Genomic DNA, 14,556 nt, shown 5'->3' on the forward strand with positions numbered 1-14,556 from the left:
TTGAATACCCCTGCTCTGGACCATCAGCAGTGGCTGCCATTAGCCTAAGGGAGTACTACAGTCAGTTCGTGTCATGTAGCGCAGTGGTCCCCAACCTTTTTATCACCGGGGACCACTCAATGCCGGTGACCACTCACCGGGGACCACTCAACGCCTTTTACTGAGGCCCAGTGGGGGTGGGGTAGTTTACTCCTCTACTCTCAACCACTGCCCTAACACTCTCTGATCGCTATGGTAATGTTTAAACATCCCTTCAAAATAAGATACAGACATACCACAACAATGAAGTGTGTTGTAAAGGGCTGGGGGGGATGAAGTAAAGAGCCGGGGGGGGGAGAGAAGGCGTCCCTCGGGGCCCACCTCCAATTAGTCGAAGGACCACATGTGGTCCGCGGCCTACAGGTTGGGGATCGCTAATGTGGCGGTTCTGTTAGCGACTTGACTGAGGACCGAGCTTAAGGTCTGAGGTGGGATTGGTGCAGGGAATGTAATTGGCTAATGCGCTGCTAGATCCGTTTCTCAGGATCCAGTCACTTTAAATCGAAACTGACTGGTGGAAAGAGCCATTGTTTGTGTGTGTTGGAGCTCTTGAAGGGTTTTTGGGTTCCATTTTGCCTCTTGTACCACCCAGCTGAGATCCTAATAAAGAGCTGACCGAACCCCACGGATTTAACAGTTGGTCTGTGTTATTTTATGTGCATTATGACTCCACTGAACTACAGGCCTTGCTTCTGATACCTTTTCTGCCATTTCTTCAATAAAGCTTTGTTCTTGTTGCTGCATTTTCATGTGACTTGCCAGGGAGTGACCTCAACCCACCTGGGCCAGAGTTTGGTTGAAGTTACCCCACCAAAGCTGGTGCTCTCATCCGAAGGCAAAAAAGCTCAGTAAATACCGACCCTGAAATTCTGCCCTGACTGGGGAAGTGGGGCACCCGTAATCATGATTGACATAACACAGAGAGAGGGAAGGCGTGTCACACCAGGGATGCCGCTAGAACTCCCAATGAGGCATCGCTGGGACCCCACCTTCATTTTCAGCGCTCGTTTCTCAATCTCACAGATGCACTTCTTGATGATGAAGGGAACAGCATCGGCACTGGCACGGGCAGCCTGCTGGAAGTCCCGGCCAAAGAGCTGCAGCTTGCCTTGGAGTTTTTTGTGCCCGCACTGGATGGCTAGCGTATCCAGGCATTTTTTGTGGCAGGACAAACAACACTACAAAAGACGGAAAGAAACGAAACGTGAGGCAGGGAATGCAATGCCAGCGCATTATTGTTGTTGTTGTTGTTGTTGTTGTTAGATTTCTAGTCCACAACTCCCATAAGGCTCATGACAGGTTACCACACAAATGAAATCCCCAATGAAACCCCCAAATACATTAAAAGTTCAAAAGCATAAAAAATAATCCAACAAAACCCGAAGCGGCGGTGGCATCCCTGGCATCCCACCAGGTGGCACGGCACCATCGACGTGCGATTTCCAGATACCTGCCCCAGGTGGCGAACTGCTGTTGGGAGGGAAGTCATCTCGGGCACAAGGTCTCTCCGGAATGGAAAGGAAAGCTCTGGCGCTTTTGGTCCCTGTACGAAGCACACTAAGCCTGTGCTTAGGAAGGAAGAGTTTGGCCTTTTGGATGATGACTCCCCGAGAGAAGTCGTGACAACTTCTTGGCAGAGAGCAGAACTGCAAGGCCCCTTCTGGGAGGAAAGGGATCTTTCCTGATACCTGTACTGGGAGGGGGGCTACTTGCTACAGGTCTTGGAAGCAGGAAAGGAATGACTCAAAGAGGCTTTGGCCCTCCATGCCCTTCTGCATATGTCTTATTCTGATTTATTATTTATACCCTACTTTCTCTCCAGTGGGGATCTTTCCACAACAACCTTGTAAAGGTAGAATCCAGTGGGCAACCATGTTGGTCTGAAGGAGCAGAACCAAGCCCCAGAGGGACCAACTGGATCCAATGGGATGGAATTAATGCAAAAGAAATTCCGTCTCAACAACCGGAAGAAGTTCCTGACAGTTAGAGCGGTTCCTCAGTGGAACAGGCTTCCACAGGAAGTGGTGGGTTCTCCATCTTTGGGAATTTTTAAACGGAGGCTGGATAGGTAGGTTTGGTAGAGACTGGTCAGAGCAGAATGGGGGTTCAAAACCAGGTCCCCCAAATGCTGGCCCTTGCTGCTTCTCTGAGATGTGTGTGTGTTTTCATCTGGTGAGTCGCTGTGTTAAACAGGAGGGTAGTTTTGGAGGCACTGTCAGTCTGAACCAGAGTGGGCCGTTCTGATGTTTTTTTGCCATCATTGCCTGAATTTGTGCCCCAGGGCCAAAACGTCCTTCCTACCTCTTCACATTCTGCCCCCTGGAAGTAGACATAGCTGTTGCATTCCCGGCACTTGGCAGGGGTCCGCAGCTTCCTCAGCCGGTGGGTCCGGGCAGCTTTGGATAAACCGACGTTTCGGAAAGAGCCAGGAGGGGAGGCGATTTCTGGGACTGTGACAGCAAATCCTGGCAGAGAGAGACAGAAAAGCCAATTTCACATCCCATTTTATTTATACATAGTCCACCTTTCCCCCCAAAGGGGACCCCAAGCAGCTGGCACTGTCCTTCTGTTCTTTGTTTTATCCTCACAACAACCCTGTGAGGTAGATTAGGCAGGAAGAATGTGACTGGTTCAAGGTCACTGGGCACGCATTTGTGGCAGAGCAGAGATTGAAACTTGGGTTTCCTAGTTTTTGGTTTGACATCCTAATTACCACAACCATGCTGGCTCTTAATAAACCAGTTTCCTATTGCAGGGTTTGGATAGTGGAAATTACTACTACTACTACTACTACTACTACTACTACTACTACTACTACTACTACTACTACTTTTTCTTCCTCTTCTTCTTTTTGTACCCAAAAACACAGGTGGAAACAGGGGGAAGTAACAGAACCTAGAGAGGAACTAAGGCTTGGAGTGAGACCAGAACACCCACTCAAGTCTGAGTAAGGCATTGGTGCATCCCTCCACCCTGCAGCTACTAGCACACATTGCCCCCATGTTAGTTAAAGTTCAGGAGTCAAGGGTCCTTCCTTGTACCATGCACCGTCAAGCAATGGGGGCCAGCTAGGAAGACCCCAACAGGATCTTGAAAGTGATGCAAATATTCTGCCACTCGGTGTCACTGTTGCTCTTTGTGATATCTGCACGTACTGAAGCAACCGGTCGAACAAAGCTTGAGTCCAGTGGAACCTTTAAGACCAACAAGGTTTATTCTGGGTATAAGCTTTTGTGTGCATGCATGCTTCTTCAGGGGCTGCCCTCTCTCAGTTCTCATGGCCTTACAAAACATTTTACATACCTCTCAGCAGTCTCTAACCCTACAGGTTCTAAGAATCCTATTTCATGGCAAGGCATCCCCAGGGCCGCTGAACACCTTCCTGCATGGGAAGATGTCCTGCAGTGATTAATTTGGGACCAGAGAGGAACCCCAGAAGGCAGAGTCAAGTCCCAAGGGACAGAAGACTGGTCAGCTACCTGAGCACATGGCCTGGGCTTTCAAGCTGCTTTTCTTCTCACTCTCCTTGATGGATGTTGGCCAGGACTTGTGCCCCTGATGACTCTGCCCGCCTAAGAAGCCAATCAGAGCACAGGTTCCGTGGCTATGCACCTGGGCTAGATGCTTGCAGCTGTGGCTTTGTGGCTGAGCAGAATCTGAACTCAGGCCTTTCAGGACAAAGCCTGGTACTACACTGTCTGTGATCTTAGCAAAATTCTGATAAGGAAGTGCAGAATTTGGCATGTGGATTTAGGTTTCATTTCCCCCCTGAAAAGCCTTTTTGCTCTGTATGGGCAGAGAATTTAAGTTGGAAAACGCCATTCAGCAAGATACCTCCCAGTGGCTTTTTGGGCTTGGCATGTGCAGATGCCCTGTCTTGAGCATCAAACTGACACCCATGTTTGGACCTTCCACTGTCTCTTTCATCCCCCTCTCTGAAGGTACTCTGGGCACAGGGCTTACAGAGGAAGAAAAAGAGTTGGTACTTATATGCCGCTTTTTTCTACCCGAAGGAGTCTCAAAGCAGCTTACAGTTGCCTTCCCTTTCCTCTCCCCACAACAGACACCCTGTGGGGTGGGTGAGGCTGAGAGAGCGCTGATATCACTGCCCGGTCAAAACAGTTTTATCAGTGCTGTGGCGAGCCCAAGGTCACCCTGCTGGTTGCATGTAGAGGAGGAACTGGGAATCAAACTTGGCTCGCCCGATTAGAGGTCCGCACTCTCCAGTTGCCATTTGTGATGATAAGAACAATAAATTATGCCAACTTGGGGGGAGGGAATACCATCCTAAATCTTCCAGAAGCTGACACAGGGAATTAGAATTATAAGGACGCCCCATCCAAGCACAAGGCTCACAGAATTGGGATTCATTTGGTAAAGTCCGTTTCATTTCAGAAGGCACACCCTAGAGGGAGATGTAAACAGGACCCCTTACACATTTGTAGCTGGCATCAGCTCACCTCGTCGCTCGACAGTGGTGGGCCCAGTCTGCAGGGCTGCTGTTGCATCCCCTTCGGAAGCCGCATCCTCTTTTTCAGGTGTATTGGAGCTGCTAGACACTGCAGCTTCACTGGTGCTGGAACTGCCCTTTCGAGCTCGGAGCAGTGGAGGAGACCTGCAGGACAGGAAATGATGCAGTAGCTTTGCAGAGGCCACAAATAGGCTATCGTGTCTAACCGTTTGCTAAAAGGGGTGGGACTTCCTGCCCCACTTTTCCACCAATCCACTGGTGCAAACAGCAGATGACTGAGCCAGGGAGCCTGGCCACATGAGGAAGGAGAAGGGAAGCAGTATTCAGTAGAGAACTAGTGTGGGGTAGTGGTCACGGTCTTGTACCAGGAGCTGGCCAATCCAGGGCCCATTCTACACACATAGGATAATGCACTTTCAATGTGCTTTGGCAGCTGGATTTTCCTGGGCAGAACAGGAAAATCTACTTCTCAAGTGCATTGAATGTGCATTATCTATTGTGTGCAGACTAGGCCCAGATCTGCCACGGAAGCTCCCCAGGGGTAGAGATACAGATTACCTTTAACGGCATAACAACACAAATATGTGTAAGATATCCACAACTCGAGTAAACATACAAGGTACGCAAGAAGCCGAATGTATAACCTAAGATTTTGACAAGCACAGAGGATTAAACATTAACTTTGCACAAAGTACATTTGCAACCTTGGACAATCCAACATAGTTCTTCTCACTGAGCAGGACTTTGGTGATTTGTAGTTCATTTCTGTAAAACAGCAACTGTTTGGCTCTATGATCCTGAATTGGAGTACGCTGACTAGAGAGGGCTAGACGGACAAAAAAAATGTGAGGGAGGGTATCGGGTACCATAAACATGCAGAGAAAATCTCTCCGATGTTGGAGTTTGACAAAATCTGCCAAGAGTCACGTTCGAGAGAAAAACATTTAGGGCCTTTACGCACGGGGATCTTTGTTGCAAATTGGTCACTGAATGAAAAATCGCCATTTAAAATAGTGGAATTCGTCGTTATGCATACCTGCCTTTGTAGTGGAATCCAGTTGCGTTTTGTAGCGTTTCCCACAGGCTTCCGGTCTCGGCAGAAATCGCTAGAAAGGAAGCACTATTGCCGAGCTCATCCCGCCCCTGGCCGTCAAGCAGCCAATGGGCAGCCGTTAGCATGCTCCCAAACAGCCCCTTTCCCTTTAAGAAAGGTTTTTTTAAAAAAAAAAACACACCCATTGTAACGAATCTGTGTAGATTCGTTGCAACGGAGAGACCCATCCAGCTGCCTGGGGTGTTTGAGCTGTCGTTTGATCGTTTGATCGTTAACACGCTGCCTCCGAGTGAAAAAAATTTTGCAGATTGGTTTCAGGTGTGTGGCAGATTGTCTACGACGTCGTGCGTTAAGCCAAATCAATAGCGTTTCCAATTGGCAACCATTGTGCGATTTTGAAGCCGTGCAAAAAGGCCCCCAGTCTTGCCAGAAGCAAGCCCTTCCTTGCTTGAGTCCAAGGAGTAAAGGTAAGGCGGGAGAACCTTGTAAGATACAGGAATACCCCCCAATACCCCCCAATGCCTCAAGCTGATGTGCTGGTTACAGAAGCATCATTTTCCCGTGGGGATGGTAGGGCGGGAAGAATTTAGCAGGGAGCGGTCCTGTCACCTGCCTCAAACAGTTCCACCTAATAGAAGCAGAGACGACCCATCAGCCGAAGATGAGTAGACAAGAAAGAAATGTTCAAGCTGGCGATGGCAAAAACCTTATTCAAATAATAGAAGGAGTTCCTAGGTATAAAACCTCGTTTTCATATTTTACTTCATCAGTGGACTTATTTCTGAATTGGTCTTTGTTCAAGGATACTAACAAGGCCTTCAACACACTACCTTATATTTTATACCTTATATTTTATTTTTAAGCCATATAACTTGGGTCTATTAATATCAAAGGTCCATGAAGGTAAGATAGTTTTATACTTAGGGACTTGTTCCGTTGTTTGAATAAAGTTTTTGCCATCGCCAACTTGAACATTTCTTTCTTGTCTACTCCAGCAGTTCCAACAGCAGAGAGTTGCTTACACCATTGAGATAGTTGGTAGAATCAACCCTGTGGATTACATGGGAATCCAATTTGAAGTCTACACCCGAAGATCCCCCCTGGAGTGGAGGATCTTTCATTTCCTTGCTGCAAACAATGTTTGCTGCAAACAATGGAAAACAAGCTAGGGGAGGACCGCTACACTGCTTCTTGGAAATCTTCCTTGGCCAGACTCAAACTGGACACAATAGCAGTGGATTTGCCTCTTCTGAGCTTCCATCCGTGGTGTAACAAGGTAATGACTCCTGGGGATGCATGGAAACAAACGAGGCAGACATGGGACAAAGGGAAATAAAACTCTGAGGGCCATTCCGCACCGGGATCCATGTTGCAAATTGTTTGCGGAACGAAAAATCGCCATTTTAAATAGTGGAATTCGTCATTATGCATACCTTCCTTTGTAGTAGAATCCAGTTGCGTTTCTATCGTTTCCCACAGGTTTCTGGTCTCGGCAAAAATCGCTAGCCAGGAAGCGATATTGCTGAGCTGTATCCCACCCCTGGCCGTCAAGCAGCTAATGGGCGGCTGTTATCATGCTCCCAAACAGCCCCTTTCCCTTTAAGGAAGGTTTTTAAAAAAAAAACATGTTGCAACGAATCTGCGTTGATTCGTTGCAACGGAGAGACCCATCCAGCTTGCTGGTGATGTTTGAGCTGCCATTTCATCATTGCCACGCTCCCCCCCGAGTGAAACCCCCCCTCATGGACGCCATTTTCGGCCGAAAATAGTGTGAAAAATAAAGGGAAAATAAACCAGCAAACGGGCCTCTGTGTTGCTTGTGTTTGGTGACTTTAAACAGAGGGACTGCAGCCGGGGAAGCCTCGCTGGGTAAACAAAGGCTTGCCGGTGCGTTGATTTCCGCTCGCTCGGAGAAAGAAAAATGGCGATCGCTTCACCGGAAGATCAGAGGAGAGAGCCAGGGGGAAACTGCAACAATGGTAATGCACAGAACTTTTCTGCTAGTGTTGCAGATTGGTTGCAGGAGTGTAGCGCTTTCCGGAGAGTGAATCCACTTTTTGGGATTTCCCTGAAAGCGCTACAATGAAGCGCTTTTTGCGGATCGGTTTCAGGAGTGTTGCAGATTGTCAAGGACGTTGTGCATAACGGCAAAACTGTAGCAATTTCAATTAGTAACCATTGTGCTATTTTGGACGAATGCGGAACGGCCCTGAGCTGTCATTTTGCAGATGATGTTTATAGTTCTCCCACAGACTGTTGCGTTAAAGGAAGTTCAAGTTTTTATTTCCCAAGCCGAGTATCCGTCCATTCTCAGGGTACTTGGTTCTCTCTTCCTCTCTCAGTCTGACTGAGTCTGACTGATCTCCCAGGTTTGTTGTGAGGAAAACATGATAAATAGGAGAACTATGTCTAGAGAGCCCTAGAGAGCCAGATTGGTGTAGTGGTTAGGAGTGCGGACTTCTAATTGGCAAGCCAGGTTTGATTCTGCACTCCCTTACATGCAGCCAGTTGGGTGACCTTGTGGTCGCCACAGCGCTGATAAAGCTGTTCTGTCCTAGCAGTAATATGAGGGCTCTCTCAGCCTCACCCACCGCACAGGGTGTCTGTTGTGGGGAGAGGAAAGGGAAGGAAATTGGAAGCCGCTTTGAGACTCCTTCGGTTAGAGAAAAGCAGCATATAAGAATCGACCCTTCTTCTTCGAAGCTACTCAGAAGAACAGTGGGATAAAAATTTGCAAAATTCTGGTCTAATTTCTCTCTAAAAAGATAGCACAGAACTCTGAAAGGGGAACCAACACTACGCAAAAGAGAAGTTTCATGTAGAGTGGAATTAGAACTCAGGTCTCCTCCAGCCCTGAAGTATTACCCTCAGAGGTTATGGACATTTTTCTGGAAATAACAGTCATGCAAGCAGTGATTTCTACTAATCCTCTTTTCTCCAAAGCAGCGTGTATGTTTTCCTCCTCCTCCACTTTATCCTCACAACAGCCCTGTGAGGTGGGCTAGGATGAGAGAATTAGAAGAACAGCTCAAATGTTGCCCAGCAAACATCATGGCTGAGCGGTAATTCGAATGAGGGTACCCCTGTTCCTTCCTCCAGTCCATAAGTCCACCAATGAAAAAACAGCTTCTATGCACTTCTATGCACTTCAAACGTACTACAAAGGGTGGCAGAGATGCTAAACGGACACTGCAGTCCGCAGAGACACTGTTGGAAGAGTTAAAACTCACAAAGAGGAGGGCAGCAACAACTATGAACAGAAAGAGGAAGTATGCTCAAAAGAGCAGGAAATCTGTTGAGCCAATCAGGAGGAGATATTTTGAAAAAATATCAGGAAGGGTCTGATCTAACTACGCTAAATACCCATCTCCTCCAACAGCCCCTGCAGGACACCCTTTATATTTTGCTCAGTCACGCGTATTGCGGATCTTGCATCTGTCAACAGACATGAGAATGCAGCCTGGCGCATGGAACGTACCCGTTGTGTGCCATGTAGGGCTCGAAGTAGTACAGGGTCTCTGGTTCATCCCCCCTCTGCAGCCGCTTGGCAAGGGAGGCGTACTGCTGCCCTGGGTCGTAGAGTTTGCTGCTCTCACACAAGGTCTGGAAGTGGACTGGCAGGGGGGCTGTCTGGATGTGCATCAGCTGGTAGAAGGCTACAGTGGCCTGGAATCCAGAGGTGAAGAGACAACAAATCAGGAGCTTTGAAATCAACGTTTTTGAGGCCTACAAGAAATGGACGTCTGCCTTGAGGAAAGAAAGAAATCTTGATCTGGCATCCAGAAGCACAAGCAGAGGTTTGCGGGGCATTGGTTAGGCACAGAATTATGTTTACCGAGAGTCTCGGCCTCACCCGCCCCCCGCCCTCTCCTGAAATCCCTCTGGCTCAATTTTCTACTCCTCACAACTGTGAAGATCTGGCTGAGAGTGTATGAGCAATGTCCTTGAATTGCAAAACGTGGCAAATGCATATTCTGCAAATTATGCAAATTGGGCAATGGACACACTCTGCAGAACCTGATGCTACAATTTAATTTTTCTTTAAAAGACAGAACTCTTCGTTTCTGAGCTCAGCCACACACTGGATGGAAATATTAACACTCTTCTGCTCCCTGCTCCTGAATCATCAATGCAAAAGAAAGTACTTTTTTGATGCGAAACTAGATGGTGGAACTCACAGCCGCAGAACAGCTCTTCATAGAGGGCCTGAAAAGAGAATTAGACACATTCCTGGAGGGAGGATAGGTCTAACCCTGGTCACTCGCCACGATGGCTGAATGGATCCTCCAGGTTCAGAGGCAGTATACCAGCAGCAATAACGGCAGGAGGCAAGGGTAAAGAATCCATTCACAAGAAGGAGCATCCCGACTCACTTCCAGAAAGGACTCACCGATTTGATGATTTGGTCACTCTGCTTAACCACCTCGTGGATCTGCCGAAGGGCATTCACCTTGGTGTCCTCCAGCTCTTGCTTCTGGGTATTGGCATCGGCAATGCAGGTCCGGTACGTCGCCATGGCCTCGTCCGCCTAGAATCAGCAAGACATTAGCAAGGTGGAGAGGCAGGAGGCAGACCACAAGAGCACAGCATGTGGATGGGCACTCGCCTCCCAGCGATTCTCATTCAGGCCTTGGCTGAGGACAGGAGAATTCTTACCAACAAAAGACACATGAAGCTGCCTTATTCTGGATCAGATCCTTGGTTCAGACCAGCAGCCACTCTCCCAGGTCTTTCCCAGGAAAGGAATGGGAAGGCGACTGTAAACCGCTTTGAGCCTCCTTCAGGTAGGGGAAAGCGGCATATAAGAACCAACTCTTTTTCTTCTTCTTCTTCTTTCTTTCTTTCATCTGGCCTCCCAGTTGCTCCTTTTAAGCTGGAGGGGCCAAGGATTGAACCTGGGAGCTTCTGCATGCTGAGCAGAGACTGGGCCACTGGGCCACAGTACACAATTCCTCTTGTCTTAGTATCAAACCAAGCAGAATTCAGACAGAATCATATAATTAGGATTGGAAGGGACTTCCAGGGTTCATCTGGTCCAACCCCCTACAGAAAGCAGGAAATTTACAACTACCTGCCCACCCACAGTGACCCCAGTTCCATCCCCAGGTGATGCCCCCCCCCTAAAAAAAACCCAGAATCCCTGGCCAATCTGGCTTGGGGAAAATTCACCTCCTGATTCCAAATTTGCAATTGTCATTTCTCTGGGCATGCAAGAAAGGGCCACAAGAGTCAAGCACCAACAGAGTCCCTTCTGCCCACCCACTTACAATCTGTTTAATTCATAGAATCAACGTTATGTATCCTTTGTTTAAAAACTTCCAAAGAATGAGAACTCACCACTTCCTGAGGAAGCCTGTTCCACGGAGGAACCGTTCTCACTGTCGGAAACTTCTTCTGGATGTTTAGCTGCACTTTTGAATTAATTTCAACCCATTGGTTCTGGTCTGAACCTCTGAGGCAACAGAAAACAACTCTGCTCCATCTTCTACATGGCAGCCCCTCAAGTATTTGAAGATGGCTATCATATCACAGTCATCTTCTCTCCAGGCTAAACGGACCAAGCTTCCACAACTTTTCCTCATAAGATTTGGTCTCCAAACCCCTCACCGTCTTTATAACCCTCCTCTGGACACGCTCCAGTTTCTTTACATCTTTCTTCAGTTGTGGTGCCCAAAACTGAACACAGAACTCCCAAGTGAGATCTAACTAGAGCGGAGTAAAGCGGTAACATCATCTCGCGTGATCTGGACACGATACTCCGTTTGATGCAGCCCAAAATCCCATTTGCCTTTTTAGCCACTGAGTCACACTGCTGACTCATGTTCAGTGTCTGGTCTACTAAGACCCCCAGATCCTTTCCCCACGTCCTACTGCCAAGATGAGTCTCACCCATCCTATAGTGATGCCTGTGGTTTTCCCTACCTAAAGGCAGAGCTTTACATAGACCATTATTGAAATTCATCTTATTCCTTTTAGCCCAGTTTAACAGCCTGTCAAAATCATCTTGTCCTGAGAGGCAGGGGTAGTCAACCTGTGGTCCTCCAGATGTTCATGGACTACAATTCCCACGAGCCCCCTGCCAGCATTGGCAAATGCTGGCAGGGGCTCATGGGAATTGTAGTCCATGAACATCTGGAGGACCACAGGTTGACTACCCCTGCTGAGAGGCACCGAGAATAATCTCTGGATGCTAATGTTGTTTGTTGGCTTGCGCCAAAGGACAGCGATGGTAGTCAACTGGGTAAAGCCCAAGGTCCTCTTATTTATTTCTTGATTCATATACGGCCCCCTCAAGCCAGTCACTCTGGGGTGGTGTACAACTGGTGCCAGCCCAAAAGCAACCTGCTGGCTGAGCTCCAGCCACCTTTCTTCTGCAGCCCAACTGACTTGGGAAGTACTCCTTAAAAGAAACGCAGAGCGGTTGGATTCATAATGGGCACACCATCGTGGCACTCTGTTGGCATGCCGTGTTTCATGCTAGATATTACCATTTGTCCCAGGCTTGCTTAATTCAACTGGGAGGTACAAACCCCTCCCCACTGCCTATCTGTAACGCTGAGGTCTGGTAGGAAACCCAAAGGGCTCGAGTTGTATATTGACCTGGGCAACCACAGCCAGGCTTCTGCCTTAAGCTCCGGTCAGCAGGAAGTTTTCAAATCCAGATTCAACTTGCCTACGTTTTCCTCCCCAGCCCTTTTCTCCCAGCAGCCCCAGGCAGGATTACCAGTCTGCAGATGGGCCTGGACACACACAGACACCCCTCCCAAATTATGACTGGCAAGAGGGAGCTCTTCCACCAGGCATTTGCTTGAGGCCGACCGACTCAGAGCACCTGCTGGTCTCCCCAGACGCCTGCCCATGACTCTCCCAAAGTTACTGTTCATTGTTATTATATTATCATTGTGGTTTTGTAATCTTTTGATGTTTTTTGAAAGTTGTTTTGATGTTATAGTCTGCATAATGTTTCATGTCAGTTATAATGTTCTGTGTAAACCGCCCAGAGCTGCAAAGAAATGGGCGGTATAGAAATCTAAATAAAATATAAAATAAAATAAAAAAATAAAAAAATAAAAAAAATAAAAAATAAAAAAATAAAAAAATAAAAAAATAAAAAATAAAAAATAAAAAAATAAAAAAATAAAATAAAATAAAATAAAATAAAATAAAATAAAATAAAATAAAATAAAATAAAATTAAATTAAATTAAATTAAATTAAATTAAATTAAATTAAATTAAATTAAATTAAATTAGAAAATAAAAAAAATAAATCCAGATGACAGAGATCAGTCCCTCTTGAGGAAAGGGCTGCTTTGGAGGGTGATGGTACTCTAGGGAATGGTACTCTGCAAAGGTCCCTCTCCAGGCTCTATGCCCAAATCTCCAGGAATTCCCCATGCTGGAGTTGGCACCCCTATAATCTGCTGCCCACCTTGTTCCTGGCTTCATCCTCCTGCCGCCGCCTCTTGTCCAGGGCCTTGTTGGCAGCCGTGCTGCTGGCCGCTTGCTGCTCCTCTTCAGCTTTGACCGTCCCGGATTTCGCCTTCTCGAGTTCCTCTGAGCGCTGCATGTACATCTGCTTGGCTTTGCGCAGGTTGCTCTCAGCCTCTTGCTGCAGGGAAACACAGCAGCAGACCTCACTGCCTGGCAAGCGATGACCACCATGTCCCTCTCTGCTGCCACCCGTTGTCGTGAATTCTTACACTCCATTGCTGCCTGGACTGACGGCCCCATTTGCCCCCTGCAGGAAGGCTTCTTTCCCCAGTCCTAATCCAGGAAGCAGCCTTTGGCAAGGCATTCACCCTCCCACAAGCTGCCCTGCGGCCTGCTTTGCAGGACTGTCGTAAGAATTACTGAGCTGATGCCCGCAAATAGCTTGGAAAACACACTTCCATATGAGCATTGTTCACTATGAAGCCCTGAGCTGGCGGCCCCTCCCCAGTTCCCCAGTCTCTCCCTTCCATCACAGGGTTGCCGGCCTCCAGGCAGGGCCTAGAGATCTCCCAGAATTACAACTAATAATTACAACCTTGGAAGGCAGACCCTCTGGCATGATCCCCTGCACTGGTTCCTCTCCTCCCCAAACCCCACTCACCCAAGGCTCCACCCCCAATCTCCAAGAATGTCCCTGGGCTGGAACTAGCAATGCTACCCTCCCAGCTGTGCCCTGCTGTGCACCAAGAGAGGGCCTGGGCTTCCTACCAGCTTCCTCTGGGCTCGGTGCCACTGCTCCTTGATCTCTTTGCGCCGCTTCTCGTGCTCCAGGCGTCTTGCCGTCAGCGGCTGGGGTGGGGTGGGGTGGGGTGGGGTGGGGTTGGGGACAGGGAAGAGGAGAAATGCAAATGAGGAACAGGGCAGTCTTCCCAGCAACCCGGGACCAGCTATTGCAAATCCATGTCTTCTTCCCTTTCACTCTCTCCTTGAACTTGAGCAGATGTAGGGGTGGGAGAGGCAGGATTGTCTCTTTTAAATGTGAATCTGGCCCAGCCACATATGAACTAGATCAGGGGTTCCCAGTCTTTTTGCGGCTGCAGGCATTTTCAGAATGCTGACACAGGGTGGTGGGCAACACCACAAAATGGCTGCCAGGGGAGGCGGAGCCAACTACATGATGTCTGGGAGTGAAACCATGCATAACTCTAACAGTAACTCTTCAGCTGGCACATGGTCTATTTAGTCGCAGACCTTTTAAAATGAGCATAGTATTTTCTTGATTATACACGGTTCACTTTCAGCTGCACAGGGACAATCTGTGTGCTGCAACTTAAAAAAAAAATCTATTCAGGCAATCTCTGCTGGCCAATCAGAAGCCCTGCTAAGCAGAAGCTTCCATCTGACCTGTGGAATCCCCAGTTCTCGCCTAGAGATTCCTGGGTCTGGACAAGATGGGATGTTGTTTCGTTTTCATCTGCATGCCTACGATATTCAGTCTGATATGGTTAGATGGGTCGACTGACTAGAGAATTTATTGTCCTTTCCTGCCTCCTACATTCT

General features: G+C 48.0%; 1 protein-coding gene across 4 annotated transcripts in view; it reads right to left on the bottom strand.

The window, feature by feature from the left end:
• Positions 1–14,556, bottom strand: part of ARHGAP45 (Rho GTPase activating protein 45) — a 66,815-nt gene that overhangs the window by 11,007 nt on the left and 41,252 nt on the right. For all 4 annotated transcript variants that reach the window (XM_077332063.1, XM_077332065.1, XM_077332062.1 and 1 more), the window contains exons 10-16: positions 13,765–13,845; positions 12,995–13,174; positions 9,955–10,092; positions 9,043–9,230; positions 4,500–4,654; positions 2,341–2,504; positions 1,029–1,217 (exon numbers count right to left, since the gene is read on the bottom strand). In XM_077332063.1, the coding sequence (XP_077188178.1) occupies positions 1,029–1,217; positions 2,341–2,504; positions 4,500–4,654; positions 9,043–9,230; positions 9,955–10,092; positions 12,995–13,174; positions 13,765–13,845 (1,095 nt within the window). The remainder of the gene's footprint in view (positions 1–1,028; positions 1,218–2,340; positions 2,505–4,499; positions 4,655–9,042; positions 9,231–9,954; positions 10,093–12,994; positions 13,175–13,764; positions 13,846–14,556) is intronic.

Source organism: Paroedura picta, chromosome 4 (assembly GCF_049243985.1).
Source record: "Paroedura picta isolate Pp20150507F chromosome 4, Ppicta_v3.0, whole genome shotgun sequence".
NCBI lineage: Eukaryota > Metazoa > Chordata > Lepidosauria > Squamata > Gekkonidae > Paroedura > Paroedura picta.